At 52.0% G+C, this 15,875-nt stretch overlaps 5 protein-coding genes across 5 annotated transcripts; 2 read left to right on the top strand and 3 right to left on the bottom strand.

Annotated features, from left to right (window-relative positions):
- Window positions 1–452: 452 nt before the first annotated feature.
- Z519_08500 (uncharacterized protein) lies at window positions 453–3,104 on the bottom strand (the record flags this gene model as incomplete). The annotated part of the gene is made up of 1 exon (XM_016766228.1): window positions 453–3,104. The coding sequence occupies one exon, from the start codon at window positions 3,102–3,104 to the stop codon at window positions 453–455; it is 2,652 nt and encodes an 883-aa protein (XP_016617386.1).
- Window positions 3,105–3,396: 292 nt separating this feature from the next.
- Window positions 3,397–3,861, top strand: Z519_08499 (uncharacterized protein; the record flags this gene model as incomplete). The annotated part of the gene is made up of 2 exons (XM_016766227.1): window positions 3,397–3,563; window positions 3,633–3,861. 2 exons carry the CDS (start codon window positions 3,397–3,399, stop codon window positions 3,859–3,861), a joined length of 396 nt encoding a protein of 131 aa, XP_016617385.1.
- A 475-nt stretch (window positions 3,862–4,336) lies between these two features.
- Z519_08498 (uncharacterized protein) lies at window positions 4,337–7,859 on the bottom strand (the record flags this gene model as incomplete). Its single annotated transcript, XM_016766226.1, has 2 exons — window positions 4,337–5,715; window positions 5,762–7,859. The coding sequence occupies 2 exons, from the start codon at window positions 7,857–7,859 to the stop codon at window positions 4,337–4,339; spliced, it is 3,477 nt and encodes a 1,158-aa protein (XP_016617384.1).
- A 1,874-nt stretch (window positions 7,860–9,733) lies between these two features.
- Window positions 9,734–11,652, bottom strand: Z519_08497 (dihydroxyacetone kinase; the record flags this gene model as incomplete). Its single annotated transcript, XM_016766225.1, has 2 exons — window positions 9,734–11,326; window positions 11,464–11,652. The coding sequence occupies 2 exons, from the start codon at window positions 11,650–11,652 to the stop codon at window positions 9,734–9,736; spliced, it is 1,782 nt and encodes a 593-aa protein (XP_016617383.1).
- Window positions 11,653–12,890: 1,238 nt separating this feature from the next.
- On the top strand, window positions 12,891–14,042 carry Z519_08496 (uncharacterized protein; the record flags this gene model as incomplete). The annotated part of the gene is made up of 1 exon (XM_016766224.1): window positions 12,891–14,042. One exon carries the CDS (start codon window positions 12,891–12,893, stop codon window positions 14,040–14,042), a length of 1,152 nt encoding a protein of 383 aa, XP_016617382.1.
- Between the last annotated feature and the right edge of the window lie 1,833 nt (window positions 14,043–15,875).

Raw genomic sequence — 15,875 nt, 5'->3', positions numbered from 1 at the left:
CATCTACTATGGATGCTTTGAATTCAACCCGCGTTGATTTAAATGTCTTTATGTGCGGAGCGAGTCTGGTTTCGTCCCGAGGATCGTGGGTTTGAAGAACTTGAGAACTTGTTGGTGTGTGGTTGGGGTTCAATCATGAATTTGTCGTCGTGACTAGTTCACCCTGTGCTCCTGCGATATCTACCTAGGCTCCTCTCACATACACCCTTTCTCTACGTGGCTCCGAGCTGGTTGTGCCATTGAGCGCGTGGCGTGGTGTCTCTTCCTTTCTCACGCGACATACGAGTACGTATTGCCCTCTTCCCTCTCCATGTAGTCCTTCTCTATCAACCTGTACACGCAGCACGATTAGCACTCGGATCGGATCGCAACTTGACACAACAATTCACAAATCCTAATAGAGCTGGAGAGGAGGTAGGTAAAGTCCCACCCCCAGGGAGGGAAGAAGGTACTCACTTCTCAATGTTCCGCTTAATGTCCGCCTGGTCCAACACGCCTCTGCTCATCGTGGCTTTGATAACCTCTACAATCAATTCATTGTGCCCAATCTTCTTCCGGCTCTTCATGATCCTCACAATCGCTGCTTGGGTCTCGTAATGCCTGTCCGCCGCTACTCTGATGTGTGTTTCCTTGTTCTCCTCCTTGGTCTCCTTGAGTTGGATCTGGTTGATTTTGATGCGCAGCTTCTGGTCAGAGAAGGATTGTGAGAATGTGAATGTATCGCTGTCATTGACGTCGCGGCTCTTGGGGTGTTTGCGGAGGACCTGATACTTAGCGCATGCAAGGGACTGAAGCGTTCTCTTGAGTTCGACATCGACCAAGCCGGAGGCAGCTTTGATCTCGTTGTACGTGAGGTGTTTATCTGCTGGGATGTCGTTGAAAAGCAGGAGTACGACGGCCTGGAATCCTGACACCATGAGCTCCTTGTTCCCCTTGGGAAACTTGGCGCGTAGTTGACAGTGTGCCAGAGAATGCTTCCAGGTTAGCTTGCGACCAGAATGTTTGGCCTTGTAGTGCGCCTCAAAGTCTGACAAGACTTTGGCAATGTGCGGGGGGATGTTCACGGCAACGTCTGGGTAAGTCGGCCAGGCTGCTGCGGAGAGCACATTGACATGTAAGTCCGGCAGACCAGGAGCCCTGCCCCCATGGTCATCCAGGAGGTGATTGTACGACATCATCTCTTCGCGAGCCAGGTCCATGTCTTTGAACATTGATTCTAGATTGTGTGTAAATGCGGCGCCGCACTCATTTTTCAAGCGGGTAAGCATATTTCGTTCGGCATCGAATGACGCGCTGCGACCCAGAAGTAAACGGCGGGCTAAGTCTTTCTTGTAGAAGGCTTCGAACACGGCTTTACCGTGAACGAAACGAAAGAGATCTAATGCGTCGGAGAGGTGCTGGTTGATTTCGGCGTCTTCGTCAGCAGCTGCATCGTCAAAATCATGCTCTTCTTCGAGCTTGGAAGGATCGTGCTTGTGCGTTTGGAGACGGGGAATGGCTTTGACGCCACCTTTGAGCAGAAGATCGACGTGCTTCGCAATCATTTCTCCAGGTTTGGCGTTGTCTGTGTCCCAGTTTGACTGTGATTTCTTGGTCTTGTTGATGAACGTCTCGATAGCTTTGTGAAGGGCATTCCCCAGTGCCTCATTGCCATGAAAGCAGTATTTCTGATAATGATCAAGCCGCCGTTTGAAATCAAGCAGCCTAATCACCATCTCGGATTCCCTCCTCTCGTCAAAGACGATCAAGGATCCTTCCGTCTCGACGTATTTGCTAAAAGTCGGCGCGATTAAACCTCCGTGTCTCTTGCGCTGTAGCAAAGAGTAAAGCCGTTCCAATCCCTCGGATTTCTCGTCTTCCAGAAGATCCAAGATGCCGTCCTCTTTAGTAAGCGTTCCCAGCGCCTCCTCGACGAGGATTTGATCGAAGAGGTGTGATATCCAGATTCTCGTGTTGCGCTCTAGTGACAAGAAATCGCATCTCGACATCTCCCGGGAAAGAAGATCAGTGCAGTTATTGACATAATCACCCAGCGAATCCCTGTTGGATTCTGTATCTCTCCACGCCCTGAAATATTCTTCCGTGGTCTCACGAAGAATCGGTTCAAGGTCGCTTGTGTAGATGCTCAGCTCATGGAACGCGTCGACCGACTGACGCAAGAGCCTAGTGTCGTTGTCATTGAGGTTTCCTCTCCTATCAGAATCGATCAAAGTGATGACACCTTGAAGGGTCTTTTGTCTGATGAACGGATCATGAAACACAGAAGATCTAAACTTGATTAAACCCATTTGCAAGACACTCGTCTTGTCTGGAGTACGAAGGCAATAAGTCTGATCCATGTAAAAGAAGATCTGCCGAACCGTTTGCAATTGCTTTTGCCAGGTTTGCCAGGCATTAACAAACGCTCGGACGACATCGACATCTGAGGAGTTTGCCTCTTCTCGCCGGATGCGATCTCTGACGTTCTCATTGAGATTGGTCTCGCATTTCCTACTCAGGTGCTCGTAGAGATCCGCACTGTGACCGTGCCGGCAGGTATGCTCCGCACCTTTGTATAGTTCTTCTAAGGAGTATGGATCCTTCTCGTTTCTGAATATGGCATCAAGAGCTTTGTCAGTCTCTCTCCATGTCTTTTCAAAGTACGCCCGAGTATCCAAGCGGGTGGCGGCCCGCAAGTTCTTGACGACCAGCTTCTTCGGGCCTGTTTGTGGGTTGAAAGGAATTCTTTGGTTTGCAAACGCTGCTCTGGGTTTGCCATTCTCGGGAACAGACTCTTGATTGTTAAGGGCGTCTTTCTTCAGCCTGGCGGAGCTGAATTCGTACATACTGGCGAAGGCATCTTTGGCATTTCGACTGCTGCCGGACTGCATCTTGTTACCTAGTCCCGGTTTGCCCTCTCCCTCAATCCCTTCGTCTCTAGACTTGTCATTCGAGTTGCTGCTTTGCTGGGGCGGAAGCAAATCGGGCACAGAGATCCGGTGTCTCTTAGAGGGTCTAATGGAGGGACTGCCGTCGCTAGCAGCTGCTGATCGTTTTGGGGAGTGGAACTGGGGTTGAGACGTTGTTCCTCGATCCAGATCTTTCCCTCTGCGCAATGTAGTCATCTAACTTGTGCTTTAGTTACCTGACAAGAGTCGAGTGGAATGATTGAAATACTGACGGTGCGTACTTGCTGCGGGATGGACGCCGCTAGATGACCAGCCTTGGTGGAGTTATCGTTAAGCGGCCGGCTTTGCCTCTCGGAGATTGGCACTGAGCTGCATCTGTACGCGACCGAAGGGCCACGGCGCCGTTTCTGGAGGCGAAGTGCAGACGCGTCAACCGCGTAAAGTGATTTTGGGAGGGGCAAACATCGAAGAGACCGAAGATTCAGCATAACAACGCAACAACATCAAGATGAATTCCATGTCAACGCCTCGAATCCTCCCTGCTCATCTTCATGCATTTGCCCCCAGTGCCAACTCTCATAACACAGTGCGCATGCTGGGGATTATAAGCCATGTCAACGGCGATCAAGCGACATTAACCTGCGGCTCAGATGCCGTGACAATTCTTCTGGCGAGGTATGGACCGGGCGCTTTCACATTTATCTGCAGCTAGTGAGCCCCTGAAGACTGACCGAGACTACGTAGAGATTCTCACCTCTCAGTCGGCTCAATGTATGAGATCGTGGGCAAAGTCACCAACACGGACGGCGGCCACGGCTTGGGCCTACGAGTTCTTAGCAGCACTGAATGGCCTCGAAATGAGAACGGACAACTTCCAGACTTGAAGTTATTCGAGGCAGTGGTGGATGTAACCCATCGTTACAAGAACATCTTCTACGGTGATTCCGAGGCCGGTTCGGATGGTGGATATTGAGATGAATATGCGATTACAGCATTGGACCGTCAAGAATGGAAGCTATGTTCAATCGGCCGCATGGCTGACTTGTCTTATGACAGGGGCATAGGTCATGATGAGTATTAAGCTCCTACGGTGGCCACAGTGTGCTTGGGGCGTATTCGATAATGCGAGGCTATGGGAATAGAGGCATTGATGGGATGCGAAGCCTTTTCACTCAGGACATGAACGCCCAGAAAGCTGAATTATTGCACCTTGTGCTAGTTATTGAGTCAGCCAAATCCGGCCGTCCACTCTGCGGACTGAGAAGACCACAACGACAACATCATCAGTCTATTCAGTGAAACTCTGCCTGAGTATCATACACATCATAAGCACTGTTTCAAAGTACGCACCCTTAGCGGGGTAGAGAAAATGCAGAATGATTGTTGCCATCGTTTCACTAATGCAACCATTTGAACCGGCGTCGTGAGGTTGCACTTGTGCCATCATCTCACTTCGCGTTCTGTCTTCTTGGGCTTCTGCGCACCCCTTGGACAGCAGTCCCTGCAACAGTCGATGCTTCAGGGTCAGGATATGCAGATTGTCCAGTATGGTAAGCCACATTCGCATCAACGAGACTCTCCCACATCGAGCTGACGCCGTTGTCCATTTCGGTGGTGTCGAGATACCCGAAAAACCCTGTAGGCGGCGAACTGGTCATCGTAGTAGTGGTGAAGGGATCAATCAGATCACTAGTCAACTGATCCGTTGTCATTTCCGAGAAGGCGAAGTTCATCAGCTGGTCACCCGACATTGGAGAAGAATTCTTCAGAGATGGCAAATCGGGAAAGTCAAATGAAATGGCCTTTTTGGGTGTTTCTTTTTTCCCACTAGCCCGCAAGATAGCTTTGTCATCCTCCGTCAGATTAAGATCCAGGGCGTGGTCGCTGGTCAATGCCTCATGAATTGAGCGAGAGAAAGGGGTCATCTGCAGCACGTCTTTCGGCACTGTGCCAAGCAATGCAGTGAGAGCAGGATGTTGATCTTGCCTCGCCTTTGGTGTCCGGAAATGGGGCAGTTGGTCAGCATTGGGAGACAACTGGGCACCAAATTGACGTTGCGGTGTCTTAGAGGGCGTCTTGAGTAGAATCCGCTCAGATCGTCTCTTGGGCGTCGGAGTCGTGGGCGGAAGTTGAATATCTGCAGGGGCTTCCTCGAACAACTCTGCAAGACCATCCCCAACCACCGTCGTGGCGGGTGCCACGTTCTCCTTTCCATTGACGTCCAGTTCAACTGCCGCTGTCGATACTGCAAAGACATCCCTTTTTTTGTTAAGTCTGGGGCTTCGTCTGACGAAAGCCGGCAAGGAGGTATTGGTAGTTGTAGGAGGTGGACCAGAATCTGAGGGTGTGTGCGATTTGTCTGGCGAAGGGAAGAGCTGTCTCCGCACAGGCTTCGGCGTTAGATCGATCTCTATAGGAATGTCTTCTGATCCATGAGCACGTGTAGGGCTTGATTGCACCTGCCTGCCACCGGTCTGTTGACGAGTCCGCGCTTGTAGACCTCTGGTCCCCGGACCTGCGCTGTTCGCTCGAAACGAGCGTGGAATCGGGGGCAGCTGCGGCTCACCATCGTCAGCAGCAGCATTGCCATTTTGAGAGATCTCAGTGTCGTTCTCTTCTGCATCAGGCGCATCCGTCGCCGAATCACCCGGAGAAGAGTCGTCGCTAGGAGGACTCTGGGCATCACTTCTGGTGTTAGAATTCCCATTTGTTTTTCCAAAGGGTTTTGGAGGGTTCCGCTTGCGCTTGCCCTTCTCTTTGGGATCTTTCTTTTGCCATTTTGAAGCAGGTCGAGGGCATTTCTGCTTGTGAAACCATAAGCCGCACGCTGAAGAATGTTAGCAATGCCTGATACACGGTGCGAATCGACTTACGATTGCACAAAGTTATTGCCTCCCAGTCATCTGCCTCGTCACCTGGTCGCTTGTCCACTTTGTACCCTCGGAAAGTTTTCACAGTTCCATCGGGATTGCGGTCAATTGGCTCCTTGAAGCAGCATTCACCATGGTTGAGGGATGTTTCGACATCATCCCAAGGGCAGTCGAAAACCTTGACATAAGCTCTTCTCCACGCGGGTGTTTCTATTGCTCCACAATTGTCACAGAATGGTGGCATAACTCCATTTGCGATAGCATTCTCCAATCTCGCCTTGGTCTGCTCCTTGCCAACCTTTTTCTTGGATGCAGCCTTTGCCTTTGCCTCCTCTCCTCCGGGAGCATCTGACATGGGAACATCGCTCTCAGGTGCCCATGTTTGCGCTCGATGTAGCATCCTAGGAGCGGGATCGCTTTTCGGTACAAGGGGTGCAGGAGCTATTTTGCGCTGTTGCTCACGTTGCTCTTCCATGATTTGCCGAGCTCTTGGAACAGGAGCCGGTGCCAGTCGTGGGGATGACATGCTGACTCGTGCTGCCGGTGCCGGAGTATACGATTGTGCTCTAGCCAGTGGCTTTGATGCGACAGGAAGCGGCGGAGGCATGATATTGTAGCTCGGGTGTGCGGTTTGTGACTCTTCGACATCATTGCTCTCTTCAAAGACTGGAGGATACTGGTCGGTCGCAGACCGCTTTCCCTGATCAGCGTCATCCATATCAATGTCTTCTTGTTTGTCCACGATGAAGTCGTCGAATTGTAACAAGTGGTCGTCTCCAAAAAGGTCTTCGAGGTTACCACTCATAAACCCGGAGTCGTGCCCGGAGGAATCAATCACAGGGGGAAGTACAGGACTAGTAATCGCTGGTTGTCGAAGTTCTGGTATGACAGGCGGCGACGATGGGATATTGGCCGGCGTACTGCAGACACTTTGTCCTCGTGTGTCCTCGGGCGAGGCGATGGGCACGGCAAGGAGCTCAGGCTGAGGCCCTCCATCTGCTGTTGGGGAGGACTCTGTAACCTGGGATCCCTGTGCCAAACCGCTAGGAGGGTTCTTTCGTGGTCGGCCTGGTCTTCCTCGTGGTTTGGCCGTTTTCGAAGCAGGAATCGGAGTGGGTGGCCTAACAGACTGTTCGTTTTGAGAATTTGCCTGGACGGCTGCAGCAGGGTTGATGGCGATGGGGCGATGAAGTCGGAGGCTCGATGCAGTACTGGCAACGACTCTTAGCGATTCGGGTTGTCGTTCGATATTGAAATTGGACTTTGTCGGCAATTCAACTTTGGTCGTCTTCGCTCTCTTTCTTGCCGGACCTTCTTCCCCGATTTCATCGCCACTGTAATATCCTGATTGAAATGATTCACGTCTCCCTTCAGAACTCTGACGCATTCCTGCTCTTGAACTAGGCCGAGACGGATGGCCAGCCTGCCGTGCAGGATGATTGAGGTGCTGCGTTCCCATCGGTGTTCCGGGTCTGCTGCCTGATCCTGACCCCTGCAGAGTCTCACCGCTCAGCATCCGCTGCATCGTTTCTAGGCCGGAAGTATCGATTGGCGAAGCTGATCGCTGCAATGAATGCAGAGAAGAGCCATTGTTCCATTGAGGCCGCATCCCGTCTTGTGAGCTGACGCTGCCTGAGCGATACCTTGCCTGTGCAAACGTGTTGACCGGTGTAAATCGCAGTTTGACTTCCAATGTCTCTTGAGCATTTTTAGAGAACAAGCCCATAATATTTTTGGAGATCTTGCCCGTGACCATTGCCTCGCCGTCGGTGCTGGTGCCTTGAGCTTGGCTAGCTAGTGCTTTCGACAGCATCCCTTGCCCGACTAATGGTGTATCAGGTTCTGAGTAATCATATGCATAAATGGTGTAGTCGTTATCGACAAGAGTGGTGAGTTCGGGGCTAGCGGTTGTGACAGCTTCCAAACAGATCCGCAGATCGATCACGCCGATCAGATTTATGTCGTCAATGAAAGCAGTCTGCACCTCTAAAGGGTGGGGCCATCGCGCAAGGTGGTTGTCTTTTTGCTCGGAATCAAATGTGTACAGAACTTTCAGTCTGATGGTCCGTATGGAGACGCCGTCTGCGGGCGACGTCGCCATGCCGTTGGCGGCTGCGTAAGAGGAGCAACCTATCTAGGCCTCAGGAGCTGCTAACGCGAGTGGTGAAGTTGCGATGCGGAGGATTGGAACGCGTGAAGGTTGTAATTTGGGAAGAGACGACGAGGAAGCGCTCCTCAGGTGATTAGGTGGAAGAAGATGTTCAGACTGGTAGAAGGTGACGATGAGTCGGAACAAACTCCGAACCAATTCTTCTAAGCTTTAGAACAAACACAAGCGTCGTTCATGTGAAACGCTACAAAAGAACAAAAGAAAGCAAGGCTGAAGGACTTGTGAGGTTGGTGAGGAGGTGCTTGAGGTTTGGGTGAGGACCGGATGTCGAGAAAGCTGTAGGTGTACCTCGTACTCGGTAGCGCGAATTGGTCGCGTGTTTGTGGATTGGCTCAAGCTCTTGAAGCGCGACCTGCGTTGGCCTCGGAGGACGGAACAATGCAGCTGGAGAATCAAGTCAGTTGGCGCTAGCCTTAAAGAGCTAGTGATGTGTCAAGGCTACCAAGGCTCTGGCACTATGCTTCTTTCGGCCACTTCCAGAAGCCCTGATAAAAAAGGCAACTCAAGCGAGCATAATTCCTCTGCCAGAGAAGGATGTAAAGAAATTTCCTCGCTTTTCACCGCATGGGAATCGAGACTCTTTAAGTATTTTGCATTGCGACCATGGCCGACGCTTCCAAGATCCAGTATGTCCCTTCTGACTCATACCCCTGTCCCTGGCCCAAGCTTATCTCCGCAGCGACCTGCTGTCGGCTTCGTGCTAGAAGCTTGGAAGGAATCTACTGACCTTTTGGTGTTCTTTGGTGTTAGGGACCTGCTGAACAAGCCGAGGAGTGAATTGACGTAGGTGGAATCCCCCGCTAACCCCCATTCTGCCTGTTCTACCGTGTTTCACCTCTTCTGCGACCACCATTCCTCCGCCCACCCCCTCTTCGAGGTGGATTCCGCTCCGCCCTTTGTTTCCACTTTCATCTCTGGCGATCGGCCACTGTGCCGCCAACTACAATGCATCCATCCATGCATCATCATTTTGATGCGCACATTCATCGGCTCTATACATCCTCAGTTCACGCTTCCTCGTCATGCGTTGATTCGCATACTGGAGCAACTCCGTCCCGTCAACAAGGCTAACCCCCCATTTATAGTGAATATGAAGTCTCCCTTGTCGAGGCCCACGAACTGTCCACGGGCCCACTCTCGATTCTCATGACTGCTACCCGCACACACACCCAAGTACTAATTTCGTGTCGAAACAACCGAAAGCTGCTCGCGCGAGTCAAAGCCTTTGACCGACACTGCAACATGGTACTGGAGAACGTGAAGGAAATGTGGACGGAAAAGGGTAAAGGGGGGGCCAAAGGAGTTAACAAGGATCGGTTCATCAGCAAAATGTTTCTGAGGGGAGACAGTGTTATTTTGGTGTTGTTGAGTTGAATTCGCTTTGAGTGAAGGGGAGCGCAGGGAGGTAACGGTAATCCGTCGCAACACGCAAGGCATCCACAATTACGGAAAAGGTTTGTCAGTATGGCAGTCGCTCGATACAGGTCATGATTTCTGGGGTGGGGCAAGGAACGAGGGGGGGTTGCAATCAACCCAAATTTAACACTTGATACCTGGTATGGCATTGAAGGAAAATACTACCCGGCGCAAGCATCAAATGGTGCGACAAAAGAACGAGTGGTGAATCATCGATACTCAGCATCAAGCGAGCAAGAAACTGTTTGGTTTTCTTCCGAGCTACGTGGTACGAAATGGCTGCCTAGACGAGAATGCGAGTTGGGTTTTGTTCGCCCGAGAAACGTGAAAGATGAAGGATGTCAACGTGCCGAGACGCGGATTACAAGGTCTGCGTGTACAGTGCACCCTTAACAGGCACCGGCCAGCCCGATCAAAAACTCTTGCAGACCCCAGGCGCCCGGATCTGGGATCTTGCCCATCCACTCATCCTCTGCACCGACGTACACAGCTCTTCCTAAACTGGCCTTCATGCTTTTAGTCTTCTCCGCTCCTTCTTTGGCCGCTTCAGCCGCCTTGTTCACATCCCCTGTGCTGCTCAGTGTGTCGACAAATGGCACAAGCGCATCCATCAGCGTTCTGTCACCGGGCACTGCGGGCGTGTATTTGCCCAGCGCTTGAAGACTGGACTTGAGGGCCGCAGCCCAGACTTTGGTGTCGACGGTTGTAGAAGACTCGGTGTCTTGTTCTCGAAGACCGTGGGCCAAGGCATTGAGGAAGATGGCATAGATAGCACCCGACGTTCCGTCCATGGTGTTTTCAACCACGGGAGTGATTTTATTGACAAAAGCGACGGCGTCGCCAGGCAGGTCGCCGGATGAGAGCTCCTTGAGAACTGCTTCTGCTCCTCGCTTGAGACCGATTCCGCAGTCGCCATCTCCGATGATCGTGTCGTACTTTGTGACTTCTGCTTCTGCGGCAATCATCTTGTCCAGACCGGCCTTGAGGATCGCGTGTGCTTGCTTCGGGTCGAGTTTGAGATTGGACGATATGCCTTCCGCTGTGGCACCTGCGTGGCCCTCCATAGTTGCGGTGTTGTCGGCTTCCCAAGTCGACGTCCGAGTGGCGGCAGCCCATCCAAAAGCCTCCGCTGGAGCGTCGAGAAGTTCGAGCATTGACTTGCCAGGTCCAAGACCGGTGTCCTCAAGCTTCAGTATGGACACCGAGAAGCCCAAGCCGTTAAGCGAGGTGATGAAGGTTCCGGCGATGACGCGGACAGGAACAATGCCCCAGTCTTCCTTGAGTTGTTTGTGGACCTCAGCTAAGATGCCTCCCATCTCCAAGTTGCTGACGCCTCCTAGGTTATTTATTAGCAGGACAGTCTTGTCGTTCTTGGTAATGTCGACGTAGTGTCTGTCCGTGTCATTGGGATCTAGCATCTGCGCCAGCATGGTCTTGATCAGTTCAGGGAGTGTTGCGGAGACACGATGACTACCCGGCTCGTTGTGAATGCCCATACCGATTTCAATCTCCTCCGTCGGTATGATCTCGTCAGAGTTCGGGTCTGGTTTCTCCCGTCCAGGCACGTGGACATGTTCCATTGACGCTCCAACAGACACAAGGTTTCCGGCAACTTGTTTAGTAAGGTTGTAAACTTCCTTCAGACTTCCACCGGCTTCAGCTAGAGCTCCTATGATCTTAAGGACCAAAATAGAGCCACCAATGCCTCTCCGGCCGACCTTACCACCTTTTGCCCGGCCAACGCCGACATCGTCACCGATTGCATAGAACTCGGTGTCAACTCCGGCAGCCTTAGCCTTCTCGGCAGCCATGCCAAAGTTCAAGACATCTCCGGTGTAGTTGAAAGTCACAATGGCAACTCCTTTTTCTGTAGGGACTCGAGTAAGAGCAGCACGGCGAACTTGCTCGGCGGAGGGACTCGCGAAAATGGTGCCTGCGACAGCAGCGGTTACGAAACCCTTGCCCACGAAGCCTGCAAATGCCTGTCGAAAGATGAAATTGCACCGTCAGTATCATCATTCTAAAAATTCAGGGTTCACATAAAGAACGTTTTCAAGAGTCAGGGTCGCAGGCTTTCCAAGGCCTAGGCTTGAATTCCAACCCCGCCATACAGACATACCGGTTCATGGCCAGAGCCTCCACCAGTGATAATGGAGACCTTTGGGTTCTCTGTCAACTCCTTTGTTGGTCGACGATATACGATTCGGTTTTGCGAGTCGAAGGCGACCGACGGGTTTGTGAGAGTTAAACTGTGCAGAGAAGTCTGGACAAGGTGAGTCGGATCGTCAATAAAATGCTTTGCGGACATCTTGGATGGCTCCCTGTGTAGTGTCTAAATAGGATACGGGATCTCAGAGGGTCAGAGAGCAGCATAGTAGGAGGGAAGTGGAACATATAAGACCTGGGGGAGTCAGTGGTATCTACCGCCCTCGCCGCCTGCCCGTCCCTCACTTCGTCAAGAATCAATGCGGGGAAATGACCGTTCTCAAAGCTTTTGTTTAGGTGGGGCTTAGCTGGCGAACTCGTGGAGAGATTGGGATTGACCGGGCCATTATGGCCGGTGGGCTTTCCATTCAGCCATTTGCCGCTTGTGTTTGAGGGGCCTTGAGAGATGAGACGGAGGCACTCCTGGTTGCCTCCCACACATGCACTTCGGTGCGAGTAGACCCGACGGGAGAACAGAAAGCCTTGAATAGCCGGACATCACTCTGGAGACAAGCTCAATTTTCTCATTCTTTTTAACTTCCCGCGTCTGGCGGGCTTTCCAGGAGCTGTCTAACATTGTCGCTGAGCTTCACGTCGTTAGGTGAACTCTCGGCGAGGGTAAAGTCTCCATCTTCGGGTTTCTTCTTTTGGGCAACCCGGCAAAGGGGGGGCGGGATGGTTGTGAATTGTTGTCCCGTGCTGTTTTATCCGCCTCGACGCTTGCGTTGCAACCAGCCCGAGTTGTGTCCAGTCCAGTGGAGTGAGACAGCTGGAAAGATCTTAGAAGAGAGTGAGCCTGTAGAGCGTCCTCAAGGCAAATATCGGTCGGATCAACCGGTGATACCGAATGCCAGGAGGTGGTGGATGCATCGGGAACATGCCGATGTGCCTGCAGCTATCGGGGTAGTGAAGGGTGGAATCCAGCGGGATCTCACCTATTGGGGCCCTCTCTCAATTGAATGGGACATGGCCCAGGCAAAAATGAAATCAACCTGTGCAACGGATGACGAACAACTTTGTTGCTCGGGTGAAAATGGGGAGCTCTTCAGGCGTGGGGGTCGTAGCTTGGCATTCCCTGTCATTGCCCTGGCAAGCCTGGCCTGGCCTTCACACTCATATGGAGTTTCGTGGGGGTGGATGGCTGACCCAGAGCTTGGCATGACCTAAGTTCTGTTCAGTGGTCACACAAATGTCACCTGCATTTTCCCCCAGCCCCAGATTCGATCTAACAACGACCAAACTCACGTTCGCAGAATTTTGTGCGTGATCCCACCCAGGTAACCTGACCAGTTCTCTCACCATTTCGGGAATGGCAGTCAGGTATCCTGGTCTCAATGCATCATGAAGCTAGACACCAAATCTCTTCGATACCTCAACCCTACCGACTGGCGCACTCTCACCGCGGTTGAGACGGGAAGCCGAAATCACGAAGTCGTCCCCACCTCACTTATCGCCAACCTATCTAAATCCAGTCTGGGCGACGTGCAACGAAGTATTTCCTTGCTGGCCAAGGCGAATCTGATTGCCAAAGTCAAGAACGCGAAATATGATGGCTACAGATTGACCTACGGCGGCCTCGACTATCTGGCGCTGCACTCCTTACAAAAGAACAACACTGTCTATGGTGTGGGCAACCAGATTGGAGTGGGCAAAGAGAGTGACATATTCGTTGTCAGCGATGAGAAGGGTGAACAACGGGTGCTGAAAATCCATCGTCTGGGTAGAGTGAGCTTCAAGAAAGGAGTGCGGAACAAACGGGACTATGCCAGAACGAAGGCTCAGAAAGAGAGGGGTGCTGGGAGCTGGATGTATATGTCACGCTTAGCTGCCGTCAAAGAGTTTGCTTTCCTGCAAGCCCTGCATGATGCGGGCCTGAGTGTCCCTATCCCACTAGGCCAGAATCGACACCAGTTGGTCATGTCATTGATTGACGGTTTCCCACTACGACAAATCGAAAAGGTTCCAGACCCAGCGGGACTATACGCGGAGCTGATAGAGATGCTGGTGGGCTTGTGCTCTTTGGGACTGATACACGGAGATTTCAACGAGTTCAACATCCTAATCAGAGAAGAAGAGCAAGGGGAAGATATTAAGTTGGTCCCGGTCTTGATCGACTTTCCTCAGATGGTCAGTGTGGATCATCCAAATGCCGAGTTCTATTTCGACAGGGACGTGGAATGCGTGAAGCGTTTCTTTGCAAGGCGGTTTGGATTTATCAGCACTGACGACGGCCCACTCTTCAAAGATGCAAAACGGTTGGTTGGCACAGACGGGCTCAGGCGACTTGATGTTGAAGTTGAAGCCTCCGGGTTCTCCAGGAAAATGGCCAAAGAACTCGAAGCATACATGAAAGAGCACGGCGTGGACGGTGACGCCAAACGAGATGAAACAAACTATATTGATCTCAGCGGTTCCGAGGATGAAGAGCACGATGATGACGAAGACGATGACAGCGATAACCCCGCATGTAATGGTGTGGCCGACACAGGTTGATTTCAAACAAATGGCGCTATTGAAGATCATGCGTCCAAGCGATGAGCATACCCAGTACATGATGCCCCGCGTTGAGTCTGCTAGAGCACCAAGCACGAAGTGCTCAAAGGCCAGGGAGGCGAAATGATCTGCTGGGCGTGTCTCCATCCCCGTCCCGTCCCGCTCGGCCAGACCCTTTTCAGGAAAGACGGGATTCCTTCTGTGTCCAGGGACTGTTGGAGCGTACTCTGCTTGATCCTCCAAACTGCTGCGAAAGTGAAACATCACTCGCAAGCGAAGCCGCCCAGTTCCTGAACCCCGCATCTTATCACAGGTCAGTCAACAACAATAATAACAACAACACACCATGCAACAGAGCCGTCTCTAAGGTTGGTGACAGAAAAGCATCCCCGCTGCATCATGGGCGACCTGCTCCCATGATAGTTATCGCTGCTTCGAGTCATGAACCGTGATGGTCGAGCCTGCTTTAAACTCTATTATGCCCGAACTTGAAGTCTTCAAGTCCGGATGCTCCACGTGCAAGGCCACTTGTTTCACATGAATTTACTACGAAGAGTTGACGTCTACTAGTGTTCTCCGTACGAGGAGTTGATTTGAACACTGGCTCCGCAAAACTCAAAATACGAGTACCGTATGGTCTCCAGCGTCAATGTGCCCACATTGTTTACATGGACAACTGCACGCAGCATGGATCACAAACGAGATGAAGCCAAAACCTCAACAACTCATTGCTTGGCCACGCATGCCCATCGGTGTACGAGGTACAGGGTAGTTCGAGGCATATTGCTAAAGGATCCAACCATTGATGGAAGTGCAGGATTGAGAATTGTCTAGACCTTGATCCTGTCGGCAAGACCGTCGAATGCACCAGCTGTGCCTAGGTCGAAGCTTGTTCAGATAAGTACTTACCTCTACTCGATGCTCCAAGTCTTGTTCCTTTTCGCCGCCAGTGAGGAACCATGTAGCGGGAGTCCATGACAATTTGAACAATGCGGAGTACTCCGTGCATACACCATACATACAAGTACGGAGTACATAATGATCTGGTCACCAATGGCTTGATACGGGTTTGGCCTCCTAAGACCTCAGTTATCAAGTGACAGGCACGAACGTTCGTGAAAGAGGGCGAGAGATGTGCTTTAAGCGAGGATGGCAACCAGAGGTCCCCTGCAGTAGTGACAGCACCGGCTGAATCGCCCCCTGAGTTAGGAATAGAAAGAGGCATTTGTGAAACGCGGACCCTGGTCCTAGTGGCTGGCTCGGGAAGACGGCCAAATGTGCATCTCGCCGTGAATGGTATAGAACAGCACCTTAGCCCCAGTCGTGGTGTTAACGCAGGCCAAGGAAATGTAAACCAGCATGAACAAGCAGCGATCCAGAAACCAGCGAACAAGCCCCCAAGCAGAACACCCTGGGCGCAAGGAGGATTAGTCCCGGGCGCTGCTCCAGGGTGAGAAGAGCCTATAACCAGCTGGGAATCAAGTGCTGGCTGCCCCCTCAGCAGTCCCCAGCCACCTGCCCAATGGGCATACTGAGATACTCCACACCCTCACAAGCCCATTGCTAAATAAACCGCGACGTCCTCTAGCTTGGTCCACTAGCTGACTTCCGCGCTCGACGGAGATTAATTCTGCCAATTACTGCCACTTTTTGGGGAGGCTTAAGGAGGCTAGGTACCTGAAGCCTTGCCTGGGTAGGACTTGGTAGGGGCAGGCTTAACCGATTAAGGGATCCCACAACGCGCGAGAGGGCCGCGCATGAACCCTCCTCGCCTCGACTTTTTGACTACTCCTGACTGTTCACTTCACACGCGGGTGCGACTTTTTGCCCTCT

This window comes from Cladophialophora bantiana (genome assembly GCF_000835475.1).
Source record: "Cladophialophora bantiana CBS 173.52 unplaced genomic scaffold supercont1.13, whole genome shotgun sequence".
Lineage (NCBI taxonomy): Eukaryota > Fungi > Ascomycota > Eurotiomycetes > Chaetothyriales > Herpotrichiellaceae > Cladophialophora > Cladophialophora bantiana.
The sequence above is the reverse complement of the archived record's forward strand: the minus strand, read 5'-3'. Positions and strand labels throughout refer to the sequence as shown.